The sequence below is a fragment of the Oncorhynchus mykiss genome, chromosome 15 (assembly GCF_013265735.2).
Source record: "Oncorhynchus mykiss isolate Arlee chromosome 15, USDA_OmykA_1.1, whole genome shotgun sequence".
Taxonomy (NCBI): domain Eukaryota; kingdom Metazoa; phylum Chordata; class Actinopteri; order Salmoniformes; family Salmonidae; genus Oncorhynchus; species Oncorhynchus mykiss.
Window position 1 is genome coordinate 73,031,619 of NC_048579.1, and position 22,950 is coordinate 73,054,568.

The following is a 22,950-nucleotide window of genomic DNA, read 5'->3' on the forward strand; positions in this document are numbered from 1 at the left end:
TAGAAATATGGATTGGTAAAGAGTTCCATTCAGATAGAAATATGGATTGGTAAAGAGTTCCATTCAGCTAGAAATATGGATTGGTAAAGAGTTCCATTCAGCTAGAAATATGGATTGGTAAAGAGTTCCATTCAGCTAGAAATATGGATTGGTAAAGAGTTCCATTCAGCTAGAAATATGGATTGGTAAAGAGGTCCATTCAGCTAGAAATATGGATTGGTAAAGAGTTCCATTCAGCTGAGAAATATGGATTGGTAAAGAGTTCCATTCAGCTAGAAATATGGATTGGTAAAGAGGTCCATTCAGCTAGAAATATGGATTGGTAAAGAGTTCCATTCAGCTAGAAATATGGATTGGTAAAGAGTTCCATTCAGCTGAGAAATATGGATTGGTAAAGAGGTCCATTCAGCTAGAAATATGGATTGGTAAAGAGGTCCATTCAGCTAGAAATATGGATTGGTAAAGAGTTCCATTCAGCTGAGAAATATGGATTGGTAAAGAGGTCCATTCAGCTAGAAATATGGATTGGTAAAGAGTTCCATTCAGCTAGAAATGTGGATTGGTAAAGAGTTCCATTCAGCTAGAAATATGGATTGGTAAAGAGTTCCATTCAGCTAGAAATATGGATTGGTAAAGAGGTCCATTCAGCTAGAAATATGGATTGGTAAAGAGTTCCATTCAGATAGAAATATGGATTGGTAAAGAGTTCCATTCAGCTAGAAATATGGATTGGTAAAGAGTTCCATTCAGCTAGAAATATGGATTGGTAAAGAGTTCCATTCAGCTAGAAATATGGATTGGTAAAGAGTTCCATTCAGCTAGAAATATGGATTGGTAAAGAGGTCCATTCAGCTAGAAATATGGATTGGTAAAGAGTTCCATTCAGCTGAGAAATATGGATTGGTAAAGAGTTCCATTCAGCTAGAAATATGGATTGGTAAAGAGGTCCATTCAGCTAGAAATATGGATTGGTAAAGAGTTCCATTCAGCTAGAAATATGGATTGGTAAAGAGTTCCATTCAGCTGAGAAATATGGATTGGTAAAGAGGTCCATTCAGCTAGAAATATGGATTGGTAAAGAGGTCCATTCAGCTAGAAATATGGATTGGTAAAGAGTTCCATTCAGCTGAGAAATATGGATTGGTAAAGAGGTCCATTCAGCTAGAAATATGGATTGGTAAAGAGTTCCATTCAGCTAGAAATATGGATTGGTAAAGAGTTCCATTCAGCTGAGAAATATGGATTGGTAAAGAGTTCAATTCAGCTAGAAATATGGATTGGTAAAGAGTTCCATTCAGCTGTAAATATGGATTGGTAAAGAGTTCCATTCAGCTGTAAATATGGATTGGTAAAGAGTTCCATTCAGCTGAGAAATATGGATTGGTAAAGAGTTCCATTCAGCTGTAAATATGGATTGGTAAAGAGTTCCATTCAGCTAGAAATATGGATTGGTAAAGAGTTCCATTCAGCTAGAAATATGGATTGGTAAAGAGTTCCATTCAGCTAGAAATATGGATTGGTAAAGAGTTCCATTCAGCTAGAAATATGGATTGGTAAAGAGTTCCATTCAGCTAGAAATATGGATTGGTAAAGAGTTCCATTCAGCTAGAAATATGGATTGGTAAAGAGTTCCATTCAGCTAGAAATATGGATTGGTAAAGAGTTCCATTCAGCTGAGAAATATGGATTGGTAAAGAGTTCCTTTCAGCTGAGAAATATGGATTGGTAAAGAGTTCCATTCAGCTAGAAATATGGATTGGTAAAGAGTTCCATTCAGCTAGAAATATGGATTGGTAAAGAGTTCCATTCAGCTGTAAATATGGATTGGTAAAGAGTTCCTTTCAGCTGAGAAATATGGATTGGTAAAGAGTTCCATTCAGCTAGAAATATGGATTGGTAAAGAGTTCCATTCAGCTAGAAATATGGATTGGTAAAGAGTTCCATTCAGCTGTAAATATGGATTGGTAAAGAGTTCCATTCAGCTAGAAATATGGATTGGTAAAGAGTTCCATTCAGCTAGAAATACGGATTGGTAAAGAGTTCCATTCAGCTAGAAATATGGATTGGTAAAGAGTTCCATTCAGCTAGAAATATGGATTGGTAAAGAGTTCCATTCAGCTAGAAATATGGATTGGTAAAGAGTTCCATTCAGCTAGAAATATGGATTGGTAAAGAGTTCCATTCAGCTAGAAATATGGATTGGTAAAGAGTTCCTTTCAGCTGAGAAATATGGATTGGTAAAGAGTTCCATTCAGCTAGAAATATGGATTGGTAAAGAGTTCCATTCAGCTAGAAATATGGATTGGTAAAGAGTTCCATTCAGCTAGAAATATGGATTGGTAAAGAGTTCCATTCAGCTAGAAATATGGATTGGTAAAGAGTTCCATTCAGCTAGAAATATGGATTGGTAAAGAGTTCCATTCAGCTGAGAAATATGGATTGGTAAAGAGTTCCTTTCAGCTGAGAAATATGGATTGGTAAAGAGTTCCATTCAGCTAGAAATATGGATTGGTAAAGAGTTCCATTCAGCTGAGAAATATGGATTGGTAAAGAGTTCCATTCAGCTGAGAAATATGGATTGGTAAAGAGTTCCATTCAGCTAGAAATATGGATTGGTAAAGAGTTCCATTCAGCTAGAAATATGGATTGGTAAAGAGTTCCATTCAGCTAGAAATATGGATTGGTAAAGAGTTCCATTCAGCTAGAAATATGGATTGGTAAAGAGTTCCATTCAGCTAGAAATATGGATTGGTAAAGAGTTCCATTCAGCTAGAAATATGGATTGGTAAAGAGTTCCTTTCAGCTGAGAAATATGGATTGGTAAAGAGTTCCATTCAGCTAGAAATATGGATTGGTAAAGAGTTCCATTCAGCTAGAAATATGGATTGGTACAGAGTTCCATTCAGCTAGAAATATGGATTGGTACAGAGTTCCATTCAGCTAGAAATATGGATTGGTACAGAGTTCCATTCAGCTAGAAATATGGATTGGTAAAGAGTTCCATTCAGCTAGAAATGTGGATTGGTACAGAGTTCCATTCAGCTAGAAATATGGATTGGTACAGAGTTCCATTCAGCTAGAAATATGGATTGGTAAAGAGTTCCATTCAGCTAGAAATGTGGATTGGTACAGAGTTCCATTCAGCTAGAAATATGGATTGGTAAAGAGTTCCATTCAGCTAGAAATATGGATTGGTAAAGAGTTCCATTCAGCTAGAAATGTGGATTGGTACAGAGTTCCATTCAGCTATGGCTCTGTATTGAACTGTATATTCAAGTCAGTTTGTCCTTGGCTTGGGTTGCCTGTCTGGTTTAGTGGTTATGTGTGTTGCTAGTATGTACTAACTGACCTGAAAATACTGTTTATAAAAAAAATAATAAAAAAAAATAAAACATTTTTTTATTTTCTTTTAAATAACATTCCTAAAGAAAATCAGAAGACTGGATAGTAATTTGTTTTCAACGTGAAGCCATGAGAGATTCTGATGCATTTGAGTGATTTGGAGCTTTTTGTATACATCTTTCTTTGCTGTAGATGACCGTATAACCGGACAGTACTCTAAGTGTGATAGGTTATACAGTCAGTCCCTGGTCCTGACAGTACTCTAAGTGTGATAGGACCAGGGACTGACCGTATAACCGGACAGTACTCTAAGAGTGATAGGACCAGGGACTGACCGTATAACCGGACAGTACTCTAAGAGTGATAGGACCAGGGACTGACCGTATAACCGGACAGTACTCTAAGAGTGATAGGACCAGGGACTGACCGTATAACCTGACAGTATTCTAAGTGTGATAGGACCAGGGACTGACCGTATAACCGGACAGTACTCTAAGAGTGATAGGACCAGGGACTGACCGTATAACCGGACAGTACTCTAAGAGTGATAGGACCAGGGACTGACCGTATAACCTGACAGTATTCTAAGTGTGATAGGACCAGGGACTGACCGTATAACCGGACAGTACTCTAAGAGTGATAGGACCAGGGACTGACCGTATAACCGGACAGTACTCTAAGAGTGATAGGACCAGGGACTGACCGTATAACCGGACAGTACTCTAAGTGTGATAGGACCAGGGACTGACCGTATAACCGGACAGTACTCTAAGAGTGATAGGACCAGGGACTGACCGTATAACCGGACAGTACTCTAAGAGTGATAGGACCAGGGACTGACCGTATAACCGGACAGTACTCTAAGTGTGATAGGACCAGGGACTGACCGTATAACCGGACAGTACTCTAAGTGTCATAGGACCAGGGACTGATTCACCTGATTCAGTGTGCTAGATGTTTCATACTCTGAACATTTTCTTGTAACAGCAACTCCCTTACCCATCTCTGATTCAACCTGAACCCAAGGCAAGTCATCCTCCTCATACCAAGTTGATCAATATAACCTGAACCCAAGGCAAGTCATCCTCCTGATACCAAGTTGATCAATATAACCTGAACCCAAGGCAAGTCATCCTCCTCATACCAAGTTGATCAATATAACCTGAACCCAAGGCAAGTCATCCTCCTCATACCAAGTTGATCAATATAACCTGAACCCAAGGCAAGTCATCCTCCTCATACCAAGTTGATCAATATAACCTGAACCCAAGGCAAGTCATCCTCCTCATACCAAGTTGATCAATATAACCTGAACCCAAGGCAAGTCATCCTCCTCATACCAAGTTGATCAATATAACCTGAACCCAAGGCAAGTCATCCTCCTCATACCAAGTTGATCAATATAACCTGAACCCAAGGCAAGTCATCCTCCTCATACCAAGTTGATCAATATAACCTGAACCCAAGGCAAGTCATCCTCCTCATACCAAGTTGATCAATATAACCTGAACCCAAGGCAAGTCATCCTCCTCATACCAAGTTGATCAATATAACCTGAACCCAAGGCAAGTCATCCTCCTCATACCAAGTTAATCAATATAACCTGAACCCAAGGCAAGTCATCCTCCTCATACCAAGTTGATCAATATAACCTGAACCCAAGGCAAGTCATCCTCCTCATACCAAGTTGATCAATATAACCTGAACCCAAGGCAAGTCATCCTCCTCATACCAAGTTGATCAATATAACCTGAACCCAGAAACATTGATGGGAATAGGAGCCATGAACACAGACTCAAACACAGAGACTAATAAAGAAATAACTCAACGAACCAAAGCCTTCCTCTTCCTACCTCAGTCTCTTCTCTGCAGTACCCCCCCCCCCCACATACCACCCCCCCATCAGACAGTCGTATAAAAAGAAAACTGTCAAAACAGTAGAGAAGAAAAAGTTCCAGAGAAAGGTAGAGACAGAAAGAGAGAAAAAGAGATTGAGGAAGAGACTTACCGGGATGTGAGAGTGAAAGACAGGTCCGACAAACAGAGAGAGTTGGACTCACTAAACTCTTGTAACCTGGTACATTGAGTTCTGCAGGCTCTGTCCTTTACAGTTCTCAACACAGTGGCTTCTCAGTCTTTACCAACCCCCCCCTGTCCCTCCAATCTAGAACCTGTGCTTATATAACATTACACACACACACACACACACACACACACACACACACACACACACACACACACACACACACACACCTCCTAGAGATTCCTGGGGCCAAACAAAGTAAGGGATGACAGCGGAAGAGGTAATGGAATTAAGGAGGACCGGTATTCCAATAACAGGGTGATTAAAAAGGCCTCATTACGGGTGAAACTCTCACAGTGAATAGAGGTCCATTAAGCCGGTTACATGCTGGTTCCTTTCTGCCCCCTCACAGGACAGCCAACAATGGAGAGAGACATTAAAAGGTACATTTAAAATGCTTTACAAAAGACCAGAGGCAGAGGGAGGGTGGAGAGACTTGATGTGATGACGGTGTGGGTGGACTAGCTAGGTATGTTAGGGGGAATCCTGTCTTCCAATTAAGTCAAATTGTCACTTAGTCAATGGAGAATCACCCCATTGTGGAAAGAGAAAAGGACTAATTATGATCTTAACCTCTTTGATCTCTAGGGGCGCTATTTCATTTTTGGATAAAAATGCGCGATATTTTGTCACGAAAAGATGCTTGACTATGCATATTCTTGACAGTTTTTGAAAGAAAACACTCTGAAGTTTCAGAATCTGCAAAGATATTGTCTGTAAGTGCCCCAGAACTCATTCTACAGGCGAAACCAAGATGATGCGTCAACCAGGAAATGAGCAGAATCTCTGAAGCTCTGTTTTCCATTGTCTCCTTATATGGCTGTGATTGCGCAAGGAATGAGCCTACACTTTCTGTCGTTCCCCCAAGGTGTTAGCAGCATTGTGACGTATTTGTAGGCATATCATTGGAAGATTGACCATAAGAGACTACATTTTCCAAGTGTCCGCCTGGTGTCCTGCGTGGAATTCGGTGCGCAAACGCCAGCTGCTTGTACTTTTCCATTTGATTGAGGGGAGAAACCATGCTTCCACGAACGATATATCATTGAAGAGATATGTGAAAAACACCTTGAGGATTGATTCTAAACAACGTTTGCCATGTTTTCAGTCAAAATTATGGAGTTAATTTGGAAAAAAGTTTGCGTTTTGAGGACTGAATTTTCGTTTTTTTTTTGGTAGCCAAATGTGATGTAGAAAACGGAGCTATTTCGAATTCACAAAGAATCTTTTTTGGAAAAACTGAGCATCTGCTATCTAACTGAGAGTCTCCTCATTGAAAACATCCAAAGTTCTTCAAAGGTAAATTATTTTATTTGAAGGCTTTTATGTTTTTGTTGAAATCTTGCGTGCTGGATGCTAACGCTAATGCTAACGCTAAATGCTACGCTAGCTAGCCACTTTTACACAAATGATTGTTTTCCTATGGTTGAGAAGCATATTTTGAAAATCTGAGATGACAGTGTTGTTTACAAAAGGCTAAGCTTGAGAGATGGCATATTTATTTCATTTCATTTGCGATTTTCATGAATAGTTAACGTTGCGTTATGGTAATGAGCTTAGGTCTGTAAATAGAATCCCGGATCCGGGTTTGGTAGACGCAACAGGTTAAAAAAGTCCAATACATCAGCTTTTATCTCAATACCAAATCCTTTCTGGGTAACAAATAAGTGCCTTAGTCATTTGTTTTCAATTAAATTGGTCAAAAAGAAGCAAAAATATAGTTTCTTAGCAAAGAGACATTTCTCAAGCAAGAATTTTACTAGAACTGTCTGGAAGTGTTCTGCGTGGGGAGGATTCATTTTTTATTTTTGCCAATATTGGCAGAGAGGTTTGGAACTCTTTCTTATTGGTCTATTAACTAATTTAGCGCATGGTGATGTCACCATGGAAGGTCAAAACTCCATCCCACCAAAACATGCAGAAATGTCAAAACAGCTCTTCATCTTCCAAACAGCTCTTCATCTTCCAAACAGCTCTTCATCTTCCAAACAGCTGTTACCCTGAAGGGTCATGATCATCATGTGCTAAATGTCCCGGTATTATTCCAACCTAACGTTCTGACTGCACTTGGCCGTTGACTTGACTTCCCAGCTCTTTATAATTTGAGCGTTAACGTCAGTTCTCAAAGCTGTGCGTTCCGTTTATACTTCACAGTAGAATTCATATATAAACTGATGTTTTATTTAAATTGCTCTTAAGAATCCGTCTGTCCGGTCTGGCAGATTTAAATAGTCCAGCTCTCCAGCAAACAAACAAAGGGATGAAAATACCCCGGACATTATATACAAATGACTGGACTGGGAGCAAGCTGCTGTGTACCAAATGACTGGCCTGGGAGCAAGCTGCTGTGTGCCAAATGACTGGCCTGGGATCAAGCTGCTGTGTACCAAATGACTGGACTGGGAGCAAGCTGCTGTGTACCAAATGACTGGACTGGGAGCAAGCTGCTGTGTACCAAATGACTGGACTGGGAGCAAGCTGCTGTGTACCAAATGACTGGACTGGGAGCAAGCTGCTGTGTACCAAATGACTGGACTGGGAGCAAGCTGCTGTGTACCAAATGACTGGACTGGGAGCAAGCTGCTGTGTACCAAATGACTGGACTGGGAGCAAGCTGCTGTGTACCAAATGACTGGACTGGGAGCAAGCTGCTGTGTACCAAATGACTGGCCTGGGAGCAAGCTGCTGTGTACCAAATGACTGGACTGGGAGCAAGCTGCTGTGTACCAAATGACTGGACTGGGAGCAAGCTGCTGTGTACCAAATGACTGGACTGGGAGCAAGCTGCTGTGTACCAAATGACTGGCCTGGGAGCAAGCTGCTGTGTATCAAATGACTGGCCTGGGAGCAAGCTGCTGTGTACCAAATGACTGGACTGGGAGCAAGCTGCTGTGTACCAAATGACTGGCCTGGGAGCAAGCTGCTGTGTACCAAATGACTGGCCTGGGAGCAAGCTGCTGTGTACCAAATGACTGGACTGGGAGCAAGCTGCTGTGTACCAAATGACTGGACTGGGAGCAAGCTGCTGTGTACCAAATGACTGGACTGGGAGCAAGCTGCTGTGTACCAAATGACTGGACTGGGAGCAGGCTTCTGTGTACCAAATGACACCCTATTTCCTAGATGGGCCCTGGTCAAATTGTAGTGCACTATATAGGTGGCGTTTGGGACGCAGCCAGTGGAACTGTCACTGAGGGTAACAGTCTGAGGCAGGAGGCTGTAATAAGAGTCGGTCTACAGAGCTGGGAGAACAGAGTGACGGGGGAGAGTGACGGGGGAGAGAGACGGGAGCACGCTGGGTCATTATATACCATCAGCGTCATCCAGACACGGTCTGGATTGTGTGTGTGTGTGTGTGTAAGTCTTGGGTTGCAGCTCTATAGTCACTGACACAGTCTGTCTAAGAGTCAAAGGACTTCATTTTTAACTTCAGTACTTCACATGAAGCCAATTTCTAACCTGACATGATGTATCCACACAACTTTCCCAAAGCAAAATACCTCCAAGAAGTAATGTGATGGATCACTGAGTTGGAGTAACGGGATTGATTCCCAATTGGTCCATTGACCTCTCTTGGTTACTTCAGCTCACATTGATTCCTCTTTACCACATCCAAGGAAATGCCATAGGTTACACGTTAGTTCCAAGCAGCTAAAATCCATACCAATCTGATAGACGGTTCAAGTATTAATAGTCCTGTATTCCCATGACAAATCCCTACTCTGATCCCACAGGGGAATGGCATGCAGAGTCACAGTGACTGGGGGGGGGGTCCAGGGAAGCTGCTCTGTCATTATCATAACACAGGATTTACGTCTCCCAGACAACCCTGTGTGGTGACCCTTAAAGCTGAGGTCACCCACCACCGCAATCAGCCATGACGGTCAATAAGCACGGTTCATCACTGACTAGCCGTCTGTCTGTCCTGTACTTAAACATCATTGGGATTTCCTAAAAACCTTACTATAGACTTACACTGATTACATGGAGTAATTCTGAGTACATGGGAGCTTGGTTTTGACCAGCAGGGTTATGTAAACACATATCACAATGACGAGATCAGTCAAAGAGAAGAAAAAAAAAAGACTGTCACATCTGTCTGCATGATGAGATCATCTCATGGCAGTAACACAAAAAGACATTGATTACATTTCCCATCCACCCGGCCATCCACCCGGCCATCCACCCGGCCATCCCTACAAGTGTTTCTGGTTGCAGAGTTGTGTCGTGTGATTAAAACACCTCCAGGACTATAAGGAGGGATCAAAGCTTAACGGATGAACTGGTGTAAAGGGGAGGGCAGCCCCCAACACATAGTCCAGTCTCCCCTCAGAGAATGTCTTCCTGCCAGCCCCTGTCCACTAGAATACCAAGCAGGGTGGCATCCTTCAGCTGCTGTCTACAACTCTCCACAGTCCCCTTTCCAACAGGCCATTATGGAAGCCCTTCACAGCTAACATGAGGGCTGTGTCCTTCCTCTCTCCCTGGGATTCTGTGGCCCCTTAGGATGGACAGGATATCCTGTGAGGGGGGGGGGGGGGGGGGGGGGGGGGGGGTACAGAGGAGGGGGGGAGCCGGTACAGAGGAGGGGGGGAGCCGGTACAGAGGAGGGGGGGAGCCGGTACAGAGGAGGGGGGAGTCGGTACAGAGGAGGGGGGAGTCGGTACAGAGGGGGGAGTCGGTACAGAGGAGGAGGGGGGAGTCGGTACAGAGGAGGAGGGGGGAGTCGGTACAGAGGAGGAGGGGGGAGTCGGTACAGAGGAGGAGGGGGGAGTCGGTACAGAGGAGGAGGGGGGAGTCGGTACAGAGGAGGAGGGGGAGTCGGTACAGAGGAGGAGGGGGAGTCGGTACAGAGGAGGAGGGGGAGTCGGTACAGAGTAGGAGGGGGAGTCGGTACAGAGGAGGAGGGGGAGTCGGTACAGAGGAGGAGGGGGGAGTCGGTACAGAGGAGGAGGGGGGAGTCGGTACGGAGGCGGGGGCGGGGGTACAGAGGAGGGGCGGGGGTACAGAGGCGGGGGAGCCGGTACAGAGGAGTCAGAGAGGAGGGGAAGTCAGTGAGTGACAGTGGGAGATGGGGCCTGTCTGTGTGTTGAAGACATGACAGAGAGAGAGCCTTGCTGACACTGAGGACAACTGGAGGACTGAGTTTTTGGCTTTAGGTAATTGAAGAAAAGTGATTCGGAACAGAACGTAGAGCAAAACCTCTATGGTATTTGGAGTGTTTCAGGATTGCTCTTCCTGCAGAATGATTTCACCAGTGTGGGGGTTAGCCTGCCTATACTGGCTTTACTGGTTGACTGAGGAATTCCCACACTTGAGGTCAGTAAACGCTGTCTGGACAAATCACAGAACCGTCTGTGATCTACAGAAGCAGCTGAGGAAGCATGGAATGCAGACAGGTTTGCCCTCTACTTCTCTTAAAATAAGAACACACCACAGCACAGTAGACCCACCATCTCCCCCTACTGGTGACCTTCACAGAATCCCTCACTGAGCCTCTGGGTTTGTCCCCTAGGGTGCCATGGGCCCTGGTCAAAAGTAGTGCACTACTGTACATAGGACATAGGGTGTAGTTTGGGACAGTCAGAAAGCCTTCCTCTTTTTCCATCTATAGCAGTAGCATCTTGTGACCGTGGCCACGGCTCCATCTAAACCAGACAGAAGCTCATGACTGCTTCTATTTTACCAGGCCGGAGAGGAAACAACCCAATTTGAGGAAAGAGAAAATAGAAAATGAAAGGTCATCAGTTAATAACAGATGAGATAAAGAGATGTGGGGTGGCGCAGGCAGAGGGAACCTAGGGAGATTATACAGAGGAGAGGCAGTAAGCACAGGACTAGCCTGGTCCCAGATCTGTTTGTGCAGTCAGTTGGCGAGTCAGCACCAACAGATCTGGGAACAGGTTAGCACAGAAAGGCCATGCCTCGTCACACAGCCACTGATGATGAGGAATAACAAGACTCAAATGTCCTCTCTGCACTCAGGAAGGCCTTCCTCATTCTCAGTGCTTGGTGATAGTACTACAATTGGGTCAGCTAGGTCTCCGGATCTATATGTTTACCAAATCAGCAAACTGGCGAGACCAGCACATTAGGGGAACTATTGTAAACATCTCAGTTACAACCAATACAATGTGATGTGCTGTATGTGAATACAGGCCTGGATTCTGTAGTGGAGTGAAGCGGTCGTTCCCTGGCAACCAGACTAGCAACAGTAAAAGTCAGATAACATCTACAACGTCATTATTCGTTATTAGTCCCATTCAGAGTTGGACTGTTGAATCCTTGTAAAAACTTGACCATATCAAAGCTAGACGCTCCTCCCAGTGTCAGAGTCCCAGTTCAACAGCCTATGGCAGACATCTGAATGGTGGAAGTTATGTCGAAACTGCGGAGGCAGAATGGTTCCCCAATCTCAACACCGTAAATTATATGCTGCTTGCTGGGGTTGGCTGGGTGACTATAGGGGAATGGAGAATACCTGGCGGCACAAAGCAAGGAGGGTGTGTGTGTGTGTGTGTGTGTGTGTGTTAAACTCCCTGCCCCCGGGGGGAGGGGAGGTGGATGAGGACGTGGAGTCCTCCTCCCCAGTGATCAAACATGAGCTTTATGATCGACTGAGACCATAAAGAACAAACCACACAGACACATACAGGCCTAGTGTATGTGAGACTGACTGCAACCCAGAGGAATGAGAGACACAGAGAGACACAGAACAAGAAAAAAAACTAGAGAGAGGGTGGAGAAGAGGAGAGGAAGGGCAGCTAGAAGAGAGTGTAATTGGCAATGACATCCAGAAGGGGAGAGGATGGAGGGGGGAGAGGATGGAGGGGGGAGGGGCTGGACCAAGGAATTTTAAGATGGAGGACACTTACGCTGGTGACTCGGCGGTAGATCTGTGCAGCGTTCTGGCACTCGGAGTAGGGGTACTCTGAGGTGGCCATCTCCAGCATGCACATCCCAAAGGCATACACATCCACTGACTCGTCGTACTTCTCCTCATACATCTCAGGGGCCATGAACTCTGGGGTACCTTGAAACGGATCAAAACGGAACGGGTTCAGAACTCTCTGTGCCTCACACTGCTGTGTCTCCTCCGGCCCAACTCACCCAAGAGGGCCAGAGGGGAGAGGAGGAAAGGACAAAGCCACGGGACAGGCCGCCGACGTACCACCTGCGAGGAGAGAGACAGAAGAGAGAGCGGAGAGGGGGAATGGTGGGAGCAAAATAAATAAAAGAGAAGGGGGAAGCTTCAGTTTAGTCAGAATTGAAACAAGCACAAGTTTTTCTCTGTAAGGCCTTTTATTGGGGCTAAGAGAGAGAAGGGGGAGACAGGTGCACAGAACATGCTGATTGGCCCTTGTGCTGATACTTTGTAATCAAGCAATTGGGAGCAGTCTGGTTAGAGAAGACTCAAACAGGAGAGGGGTTGAGAGGACGACAGGTTGTTAGCCAGACAGACAGGTAAATGTAAGTTCAATCCCCTCCCCATTCAGACACAAACGCCTGATTGGATAGCTTTGTAACAGCTGAGTCTGAAATAGCCAATCGAGGGCCTTTATTACTACATTTGTCCTACTGGTACGGTTATCAACGTAGCTATGGAACTAACTTGTGTCAAAACCTCACCTTTCACAGAGAAACACGATACATGTCTTAGTGTCACTTACCTGTTAGTTGACCTGTTGGAAGCAAAAGGTTAGAGTAGGTTGGTTAGGCCCTGAGATAAAGCCCATCCCATAGCTACAGACTGAACTAAACAGCTCTGTTCCGTGCACCTGGTGACACTGGTAAGAAGCAAAGGTCTTTACACAGAAAAACTATTATTTAGATTTTTTTGGGAAATGTTTATTTAATGTTTATTTTCACTTACCAGAACCACTTACTGTGACTGCAGTACATATGATATGATTACCCAGTACTGCAGAATGAGGGAGAGCCTGCATGTTTTAAATACTCAAAGAGCATAGATAGACCAAAAAGAAAACAGGTTGATTAAGGGGAAAAAGCTAGATGAGCAGAGAGAGATGGCCGTATCGGGTGATCTTAAAACGCTGAGGGGGAGAACACGAAACCCACGAGGAAAACATTTCAGAGAGAGAGAGAGAGATGTTACTGCATCTGAAATGGTCCCCTATTCCCTATATAGTGCGTTACTTTTGACAAGAGCCCTTACCAGTTTCACCCCGAGACCAGTCAAACACAACCAGCCCTGGAGGAAACTGGAGGCCCACGGAGTACTACGGGCACTGTTCAAAAGTAGTGCACTACATAGTGAATAGGGGGCCATTTCAGGAACATTCATTATCATTGGCAGCATGTGCATCTTAGATTTTAAATCAGGCTTAAAGTAAACAAACCACAGGTCTCCACCCAAACCCAAAGAGAAAATATGGTTTTTACCCACAAGAGGGGAAAACTACACATTTATTTATCAACATTTGTGGGATTTCACGATGTGGCTAAAGACCTGCTGTCATTAGGGCAATTTACAAGCTCCAACACACTGCAGTTTATGGAAAGTTAGAGTGCTTTCACCTGCCTAATATGAATTTCAATTAGCTTTTTCTGGCGTAACTGATTGTTTTCAGATGGGGGAACAGAGACCAAAACGGTGTTTTCCCCTTGTTAAAACAGGGAACTGGATGGCACAGCAGAGCCGGGGTGGCTCCCCAGTTTCACCGCCAGACCAGTCAAACACAACCAGCCCTGGAGGAAACTGGAGGCCCACGGAGTACTACGGTCAGGGAGAGCCAGGCGCTGAAAACCTGTGGTCGGCTTACGACAAACAGTGGTTGGAATCTTAAACACTTAAAAAAGAAGTCAGGAATGAATTTTAAATATATTTTACTTTTATCCAGTCCTTCCAACCCCGTCACCCGAAACCCTCACATTCCATTCCAGAAGGTGTCCATTTAAATCCTAATATATTTTAAATTCAACCATCTGTGGGGAGGTCGGAAAGGACGAGGGAATGGATCTGGCTTTGACACAGGTGTTGGGGTGGAAGGTGAAAGGTCAAGGGTCAAAAGGTTAAAATGTCAGTAAATCAGCCTATGTGGACGTACCTATGACACTCTTGGCGAAGGACGCCCGTTTGAGCGTAGCCAATCCCAGGTCTCCTATCTTGACGGAGCCAGTGGGGCCGGTGATGAAGATGTTGTCACACTTCAGGTCCCTGTGAATGATGGGAGGGGCCCGGGTGTGGAGGAAGTGGAGCCCCTTTAGGATCTGACGACACCAGCTACGTAGAACCTTGATCTTCATCACCTTGAACCGCTTCAGATACCTAGAACACAATAAGAACAAACCGTGATGAGACTGTGGGACATTTCTAACCAGTGTTGTTCTGATGTAGCTGACGAAACATCATCTTCAGCACCTTGAACCTCTTCATGTACAGTACCTACAACACATTTTAAATATTCATTTAGCCAGTAACAGTTATCATTATAAATGTGAGGTAAAGCGTTGAGAACAAATGAGCTTTTACAATAAAACAAGCAGTGGTGAGATGAGGTGTAACATGTCTATCAGGTGTTACAGGTGATTAATGATTATTAAAGTAGCCGTCACTGATGAGGAGTGATCACTGGTCTCATGTACAGGACCAGTCAAAAGTTTGGACACACCTACTCATTCAAGGGTTTTTTTTCTCTTTATTTTTTACTATTTTCTACATTGTAGAATAAGAAAGACATCAAAACTATGAAATAAAATATATGGAATCATGTAGTAACCAAAACAGTATTACACAAATCAAAATATATTGTATATTTGAGATTCTTCAAAGTAGCCACCCTTTTCATTCTCTCAACCACAAAGACACAGCGGTTGGAACCAAACATCTCAAATTTGGACTCAAACCAAAGGATTTTTAGTAGTGATTTCTTTGCAGCAATTCGACCATGAAGGCCTGATTTACGCAGTCTCCTGCTTCCTGTGAAGCAATTATTTGGGCTGCAATTTCTGAGGTTGGTAGCAGAGGTAACTCTGGGTCTTCCTGTCCTGTGGCGGTCCTCATGAGAGCCAGTTTCATCATAGCGCTTGATGGTTTTTGCGACTGCACTTGAAGAAACTTTCAAAGTTCTTGAAGTTTTCCAGATTGTCTGACCTTCCCGGACATTTCTGGGGGTAATGGCTCTAGCCCTCACCCTCCGATCCAACAGGTCCCAGATGTGCTCAATGGGATTGAGATCCGGGCTCTTCGCTGGCCATGGCAGAACACTGACATTCCTGTCTTGCAGAAAATCACAAACAGAACGAGCAGTATGGCTGGTGGCATTGTCATGCTGGAGGGTCATGTCAGAATGAGCCTGCAGGAAGGGTACCACATGAGGGAGGAGGATGTCTTCCCTGTAACGCACAGCGTTGAGATTGCCTGCAATGACAACAAGCTCAGTCCGATGATGCTGTGACACACCACCCCAGACCATGACGGACCCTCCACCTCCAAATCGATCCCGCTCCAGAGTACAGGCCTTGGTGTAACGCTCATTCCTTCGACGATAAACACAAGTCCGACCATCACCCCTGGTGAGACAAAACCGCGACTCGTCAGTGAAGTGCACTTTTTGCCAGTCCTGTCTGGTCCAGCGACGGTGGGTTTGTGCCCATAGGCGATGTTGTTGCAGGTGATGTCTGGTGAGAACCTGCCTTACAACAGACCTACAAGCCCTCAGGCCAGCCTCTCTCAGCCTATTTTGGACAGTCTGAGCACTGATGGAGGGATTGTGCGTTCCTGGTGTTGCCATCCTGTACCTTTCCCGCAGGTGTGATGTTCGGATGTACTGATCCTGTGCAGGTGTTGTTACACGTGGTGTGCCACTGCGAGGATGATCAGCTGTCCGTTCTGTCTCCCTGTAGCGCGGTCTTAGGTGCCTCACAGTACGGACATTGCAATGTATTGCCCTGGCCACATCTGCAGTTCTCATGCCTCCTTGCAGCATGCCTAAGGAATGTTCACAGGAGGGACCCTGGGCGTCTTTCTTTTGGTGTTTTTCAGAGTCAGTAGAAAGGCCTCTTTAGTGTCCTAAGATTTCATAACTGTGACCTTAATTGCCTACCGTCTGTAAGCTGTTAGTGTCTTAGCGACCGTTCGTCAGATGCATGTTCATTAATTGTTTATGGCTCATTGAACAAGCATGGGAAACAGTTTTTTAACCCCTTACAATGTGGAGTTATTAGGATTTGAACAAATTATCTTTGAAAGACAGGGTACTGAAAAATGTATTTTTGCGTTTATATAGATATTACACATACATAATATTTTCTACATGCTTTATAATATATCTGGTTTTAGTTGTTTAAGTTTACACTGAAAACGTCCATCCAGAAATGTATTTCTAAAAACCCTGTTTGGACTTAGCAGGCCCGAACAAACACTTAGGCGGCCCGCCCAAGGATTTAAATGGCAGACAAATCCCTGGTGTGTATACGTGCACCTGTGTTTAGACTACATGTGTGTATCTGGATCAGTACCCTGAGTGTTACAGTGCCAGACCTCAGTGTCTTGTCTTTCTGCACTGGGCTCAGGCTCCCATGTTGAACCCCCCCCCCCCCCCTCCCCCTCCCCCTCATGGCTGTGTGGGTGTTGATGATAACCACGTGGACCAGACCACCAGCCTGCCGCCCTGCTACCCCACCCAGCCATGTGCCAGGCTCTCTGGCCCTCCTGAGGAGTATGGCACAGCTCCTGGGACTATAGTATGACCTAGTGTGACTAACAGCCAGGTAGGCCCAGGCAGGGGACTTAGTTGTTTGTGTCTCCCTGATCTTGGCCCAGGCCTGTACGGCTGCTAGGAGAGAGGGCTGTATGAAAGAATATACTGTACCACATGGAGAAGAACATCCACACAATCCTCAAATGGGACTTTTCCTTCCATCAGTTCATATTTTTCTTCCATCAGCTTTAAAGATAGTTTCTGTTTTTCCACACATTTAATTCATAGCCATATACAAGTCTTACTTCCATAACAGACACAGTGTTACAGGAAGTGGATAATCTAGGCCATGACAATATCACAAGCAGTGGATAATGTAGGCCATGACAGTGTTACAGGAAGTGAATAATCTAGGCCGTGACAGTGTTACAGGAAGTGGATAATCTAGGCCATGACAGTGTTACAGGAAGTAGATAATCTAGGCCATGACAGTGTTACAGGAAGTGGATAATCTAGGCCATGACAGTGTTACCGTCCCCATAGTGAAGGTACAGTCGTTTGGGACACAGCACACTGACTCTTCCACAGGAGGGAGCTGCTGGTCTGGTCCAGAGTCCTGAGCTGCACTGTCTGTCCTGTTGTGGGCCCAGACAGACTAGCACCACATGGTCAGTACTGGTACCACACCACAGCAGATTGGACAGGCAGCCACACTGACACCCTCTTGTTTAGTCTTTGTCTGTCGCTCTCTCTCGTTCTCTGTCTCTCTCCATCCTCACTGTCTGTCTCTGTCTCTGTCTCTCTCCATCCTCACTGTCTGTCTCTCTCTCTGTCTCTCTCCATCCTGTCTCTCGTTCTCTGTCTCTCTCCATCCTCACTGTCTGTCTCTCTCCATCCTCACTGTCTGTCTCTCTCCATCCTCACTGTCTGTCTCTGTCTCTCTCCATCCTCACTGTCTGTCTCTCTCTCTGTCTCTCTCCATCCTCACTGTCTGTCTCTCTGTCTCTCTCCATCCTCTCTCTCGTTCTGTCTCTCTCCATCCTCACTGTCTGTCTCGCTCTCTCCCCTCCCCCTCACTTTGTCTGTCTGCCTGTCTCTCTAACTTTACCTCAGTCTCGCTCGCTCCCTCCGCCTCTCTATCAAGAATGTGAGGAATCTGCAGCAGCAGCAGCTGGCAGGTGGGCAACTCTCCCAGCTCTCCCACAATGCATCAGTCCCATGGAAGGTGGGGTGGTGGGCGGCACGCAGTCCGTTGCCCATTTCTACTGTAGCTGTCTGCTCTACATTCAGGTTTTATTGTTACCACAAACACCACTGGGCCAGACCCAACCCTGACTGGCCTGGTACCCCCTGTCCTGTCTGCTTCTGTTCGCTCTACATTGTCAGGGGTTTTGTCATGTGTGTGTGCCTGTGTGTGGCTCTAGTGTGCCAGACCAAGTGTAGACTAGCTAGCAGCAGGGAGGTAGGGAGATGGACATGCGTCCTGGGCATGGTGAGACAACAGCATCCTGTTAAGAGGTACCACTCTGCTCTCAGGGCTCACACACAGCTGTGAAGTGCTTATTATGGAACACTCACAAAGCCCTATTTTGACTAGCAGATGTGCCTACGCATAATATGAAGGTTATGGAACAAGGAAAAGGTTTAGTAGAAGGACAAATAACATTAAGACATTTCCTTTGACATTTTCATATCTCCGTTGGTGGCAGAGAACAACAGTAGGGGGGATGAGACGGCAGAGGTTGACGACTGGAGAGGTGGATGTTCACCAAAATGTTTAGTGTGTGTGTGTGTGTGTGTGTGTGTGTGTGTGTGTGTGTGTATATAAAAGCGTACAAGCTTGTCAGTACTACTCACGTTTTGAGGGTGCCTGATGTCATTAGCTCTGTGACCAGCACGATGCACTTGGAGTTCTTTCCTTTGGAGGGAGACTCCCAGGAGTCGTAGAAGCGTACAATGTTATGGTGCTGCAGACCCTTCAGCATCTCAGCCTCCTCCTTGAACCTCTGACGCTCCGTCTTAGACAGCTTACGATCCTGTCGGAGAGAGCAGGAGAAACATCTAGCAAACAATAGATTTCACATTCCATTTCCAGTTGTCTTGACACACAATGCTTTACAATAACCCAGCCTAAAGTATAGGACAGAACCCAATCAATCAATAAACCAAATCGCTCAATCAATCAAGTGTTCATAAAGTCCTTTTTTTACATCAGCAGTTGTCACAAAGACAGGGTTTCACAGTAACCCTGCCTAGTCAAGCCATGAACCACACAGGAAGAACTGAGAAAACAAAAACAAACAGACTAGCTAGGGAACCTACACACTTCTCAGTTGTCCTATTTTAACAGCCTGGGTCCCTCTAACTTAATGGGAATACCAGTGCTGGCCTGCACCATAAACCATATATGCACCGGCCATTGCGGTCAGGGAAACACGAATAAACATTGCTGTACATTTAAAAAGAGTGAGTTTGAGGGGTTTAACTTGTTTTACGGAGATTCCATGTTTGTGGTTTAGAACTATCTTTGTGGCCGAGAGGCTTGGTCCTGCTAAACGGACACTTGGGGTTTTCAGCAATGAGGCCCTTTAACAACTTCCCCAGAATCAGATTAACTAGTTGATACCATTTTAAGGTCTGTGTCAAGTATGAAGGAAGTTAGAAGTAGTTTCTCGAGCCAATGCTAACAAGTGTTAGTGCAATGACTGAAAGTCTATGGGTATCTGCTAGCCCGCGAGTTAGCAATTGCGCTAACGCAAGTTAGCAATTTCCCTCAAACCGCATGCAAACACATAAAAATGGTATCCACGAGTTCATCTGACTCTGGGTGGACCCCAAAGTATCCCTTTTAAGGTCAGAGTTCATCATGGCATAGTAAAACCAGAAGTCTCCCTATAAATGGTCTGTAATGAGCTTTGTGTTAAATCAGACTGGGTGGGGGGGGGGGTGTTAGAAGGCCAGTGGAGAGTCACCCTGTGTGGCCCTGGCCTATAGAGGTGAGTCACCCACAGTCACCTCCCCCTGGCCAGATCGGCTTGGCACAACATTGCGTCATCTCTTTTCTTTTCCACATACACAGGCAGGCAGAGATAGAGAGAGAGAGATAGGGTGGGAGGAGGCCCTATCGGTCCACAAACCTAGTCATTAATCATCCTCATTCCTTCCTGGTCAGATGGATTATATCAAAAGCAGACAGGGTTCAGCGTTCAGTTTCACAAAAAAAGGTCAGACATCTATTTGTTTCATTATGGCCTTATTTTCCAGCCCAGAAAAAACAAAACAGTCTACTTCCGTTGAGGATATGATGGTTTTAATCCGCTGATGGGGGTAAGGATGGGGTTGCTCTGAAATCTGCACCTGGGGCATTACATGAGGATGGATTAGAACAATGCCTGGTGAAAGCACTAAAGCAATTGTATTTCCGGGGATTTTAGTTTTGGCATTAGCAGTGATTTAGTCCTTTTAGCTGGCAGAGACAGGCATTACTAGCCTGGGTCTCTAGACAATCTGCCAGCATCACAGGCTACCCTACAGAAGAAGAAACCAAGTGTATTTGTGTCCGTATCTGTCTGTGTGCGTCTTTCACCTGTGCAGCCATAAAGCCCATGTCAGGTCAAGCCACCTAAATCCACCAGCAGGAGGACCCTCAGTGTCACCAAAGCACAGATGCAACTCATTAAGCCAAGTCATTACCCGGTTTCAGAGGGATCAGGTTCTGTGTATGGAAACACAGCAGGGAAGGTGGGTCTGAGAACACACTCAGCCCAGATGAGACCATTAGACATTAAGCAGCTCTAACGAGGATCAGGGGTCCCAGGGCCATCAGGGGTCCCAGGGCCATATACACATTAGCTTTGGAAAGACGGAGTTGGAAATAAAGGTTCCACCTGCATACTATCAATATTTTTAAAAAGGGACATTTCAAAACTGATCTGCTTCATATTTACCATGTCCAGCACCACCCCAACATCAATCTGAAAATGGCACGTTTCTATGTTCTGTAGTAAAAGGAGGAAGATGCAAATGCCTCCTCATAATTGGTTAAAAAAATAGAAAATCACCCGGTGATGTAATTGGAAATACTTATCTTCCTCTGTCTGTATTACTACAAAACATAGAAATATATCATTTTCACTAGGGATGCACGATATATCGGTGAACATATCGGTATCGGCCGATGTCTAGTTTAACGGCGATGTCAAACCTGACATACCTATATAACGTAGGTAGATGAGGTACATACCTATATAACGTAGGTAGATGAGGTACATACCTATATAACGTAGGTAGATGAGGTACATACCTATATAACGTAGGTAGATGAGGTACATACCTATTTAACGTAATGACGCCACGTAAAGTTGTGCTACACGTGCAACACAGCATTCCTAATGTCTGCTGTGTGGATCAAGAGTAACAAAATTTCAGCGAGACAACGCAAAGGCAAAATCCATTATAGCCAAGATAAAGGAATTCATTGCCCTTGACAATCAACCGTTCTCTGTCGATTGTGATGTTGGCTTTCGCCGACTGGTTGAGCACCGGTACACACTACAAAGTGCGCCATTTTCAGATGTTGCCCTTCCCTTAGTTACACAGTGAAAGCGTCACTGCTACTAGCTTCACGACATACATACTATGGAACGCCGTTTGGGTCTTTGTGTGTCAAAGAAGATACAGTAGCACTGTCAAAGCTGTACAAAAAGTCTGCAAACAAGCGAACACCGGCCACAAACAATGTGTTTACAATTCCAAGTTGGTAATAAAGCATCATTTGTTTGACCGCAACTTCTGGGGTAGCTAGCTTTAGCTTGGTATCTAGCTATTTGGTATCTAGCTAGCACCAATACAACCTGTCTGAAAACAATTACCAAAAGAAACTGCAGACATTTTCATTGTTCTTAGCAATGATTTAGGAATCCAGTATTAGCTCGGTTGCCACTTGCTGTTGTTCGCCTATTGAAATTGAACTTCAGTTCATGAAAATAAATAGCTAGCCAGCTACTTAAGCCTATTGCCCAAAACTAACGTTATAAGCAGCCAGCTAGCTTCATCTGGCTAGTGACGCTCGACCTGACCGGGTTGTGTTGTGAAGCTAGCCACAGTAAGGATTAGGCACAATAGTGGAAGTTGCGGTTTTCCTTCAAAATAAAAGTATGTAATTGACAGTGATGCAAATGAATACATATAGTATAATTATGCCATACTTTTATTTTGAAGGCTAACCACAAAGTCCACTATTGTGGCTAATCCTTATTGTGGCTAGCTTCACAGATGGGCCCGACAACCATTAATCAAATAAGAACTGTCTTATAAATGAGGGTTATTTTAGATGACACCTAGCTATACAGTTAACTAGCTAAATAAAGCTACTGAAACAGATTGTCGTTTTGCTATGTTTTTGGTTTAGAACATTGCTTGCATCAATGAGCTAGCTTTTCTTTTTAATGACCAGCACTGTAGGTGCGCGAGACGACTTTACCAGCGTCATAGCATATGTATCGATGAATCGTTGTGACATGAAATACGAGTGTAATCGATGTGTAATAACTACGTAAAAAATGTATGAACTTGTTAAATGATTATGTGACGTGCAGTCAATACTCAGGTCCTGATTGGTCAACGAGTCTATTTGACACGTCAAATAGTATATTTTCTGACACCAAAGACCCAAAAGACGTTCCATAGAAATCCTGGTTGAGACTGAACAAATGAACAAAGAAACAGCACAGCAAGTCAGTGACAGAATTAGGGTTTGATTATGTTTTACTAGTAACGGGGACATACATAAATGCCAGCAAAATAACTTTTTGGTCAGTGTGTGTGTGTGTGTGTGTGTGTGTGTGTGTGTGTGTGTGTGTG

The 22,950-nt window shown here is 44.7% G+C and overlaps 1 protein-coding gene across 13 annotated transcripts in view; it reads right to left on the minus strand.

The window, feature by feature from the left end:
• The window catches only part of LOC110490803 (serine/threonine-protein kinase WNK1), a 183,755-nt gene that overhangs the window by 72,403 nt on the left and 88,402 nt on the right, over nucleotides 1-22,950 (minus strand). For 11 of the 13 annotated variants that reach the window (XM_036945329.1, XM_036945328.1, XM_036945325.1 and 8 more), the window contains exons 3-5: nucleotides 18,946-19,124; nucleotides 14,494-14,714; nucleotides 12,301-12,458 (exon numbers count right to left, since the gene is read on the minus strand). In XM_036945329.1, the coding sequence (XP_036801224.1) occupies nucleotides 12,301-12,458; nucleotides 14,494-14,714; nucleotides 18,946-19,124 (558 nt within the window). The other 2 variants (XM_036945326.1, XM_036945327.1) reach the window with 2 other exon arrangements.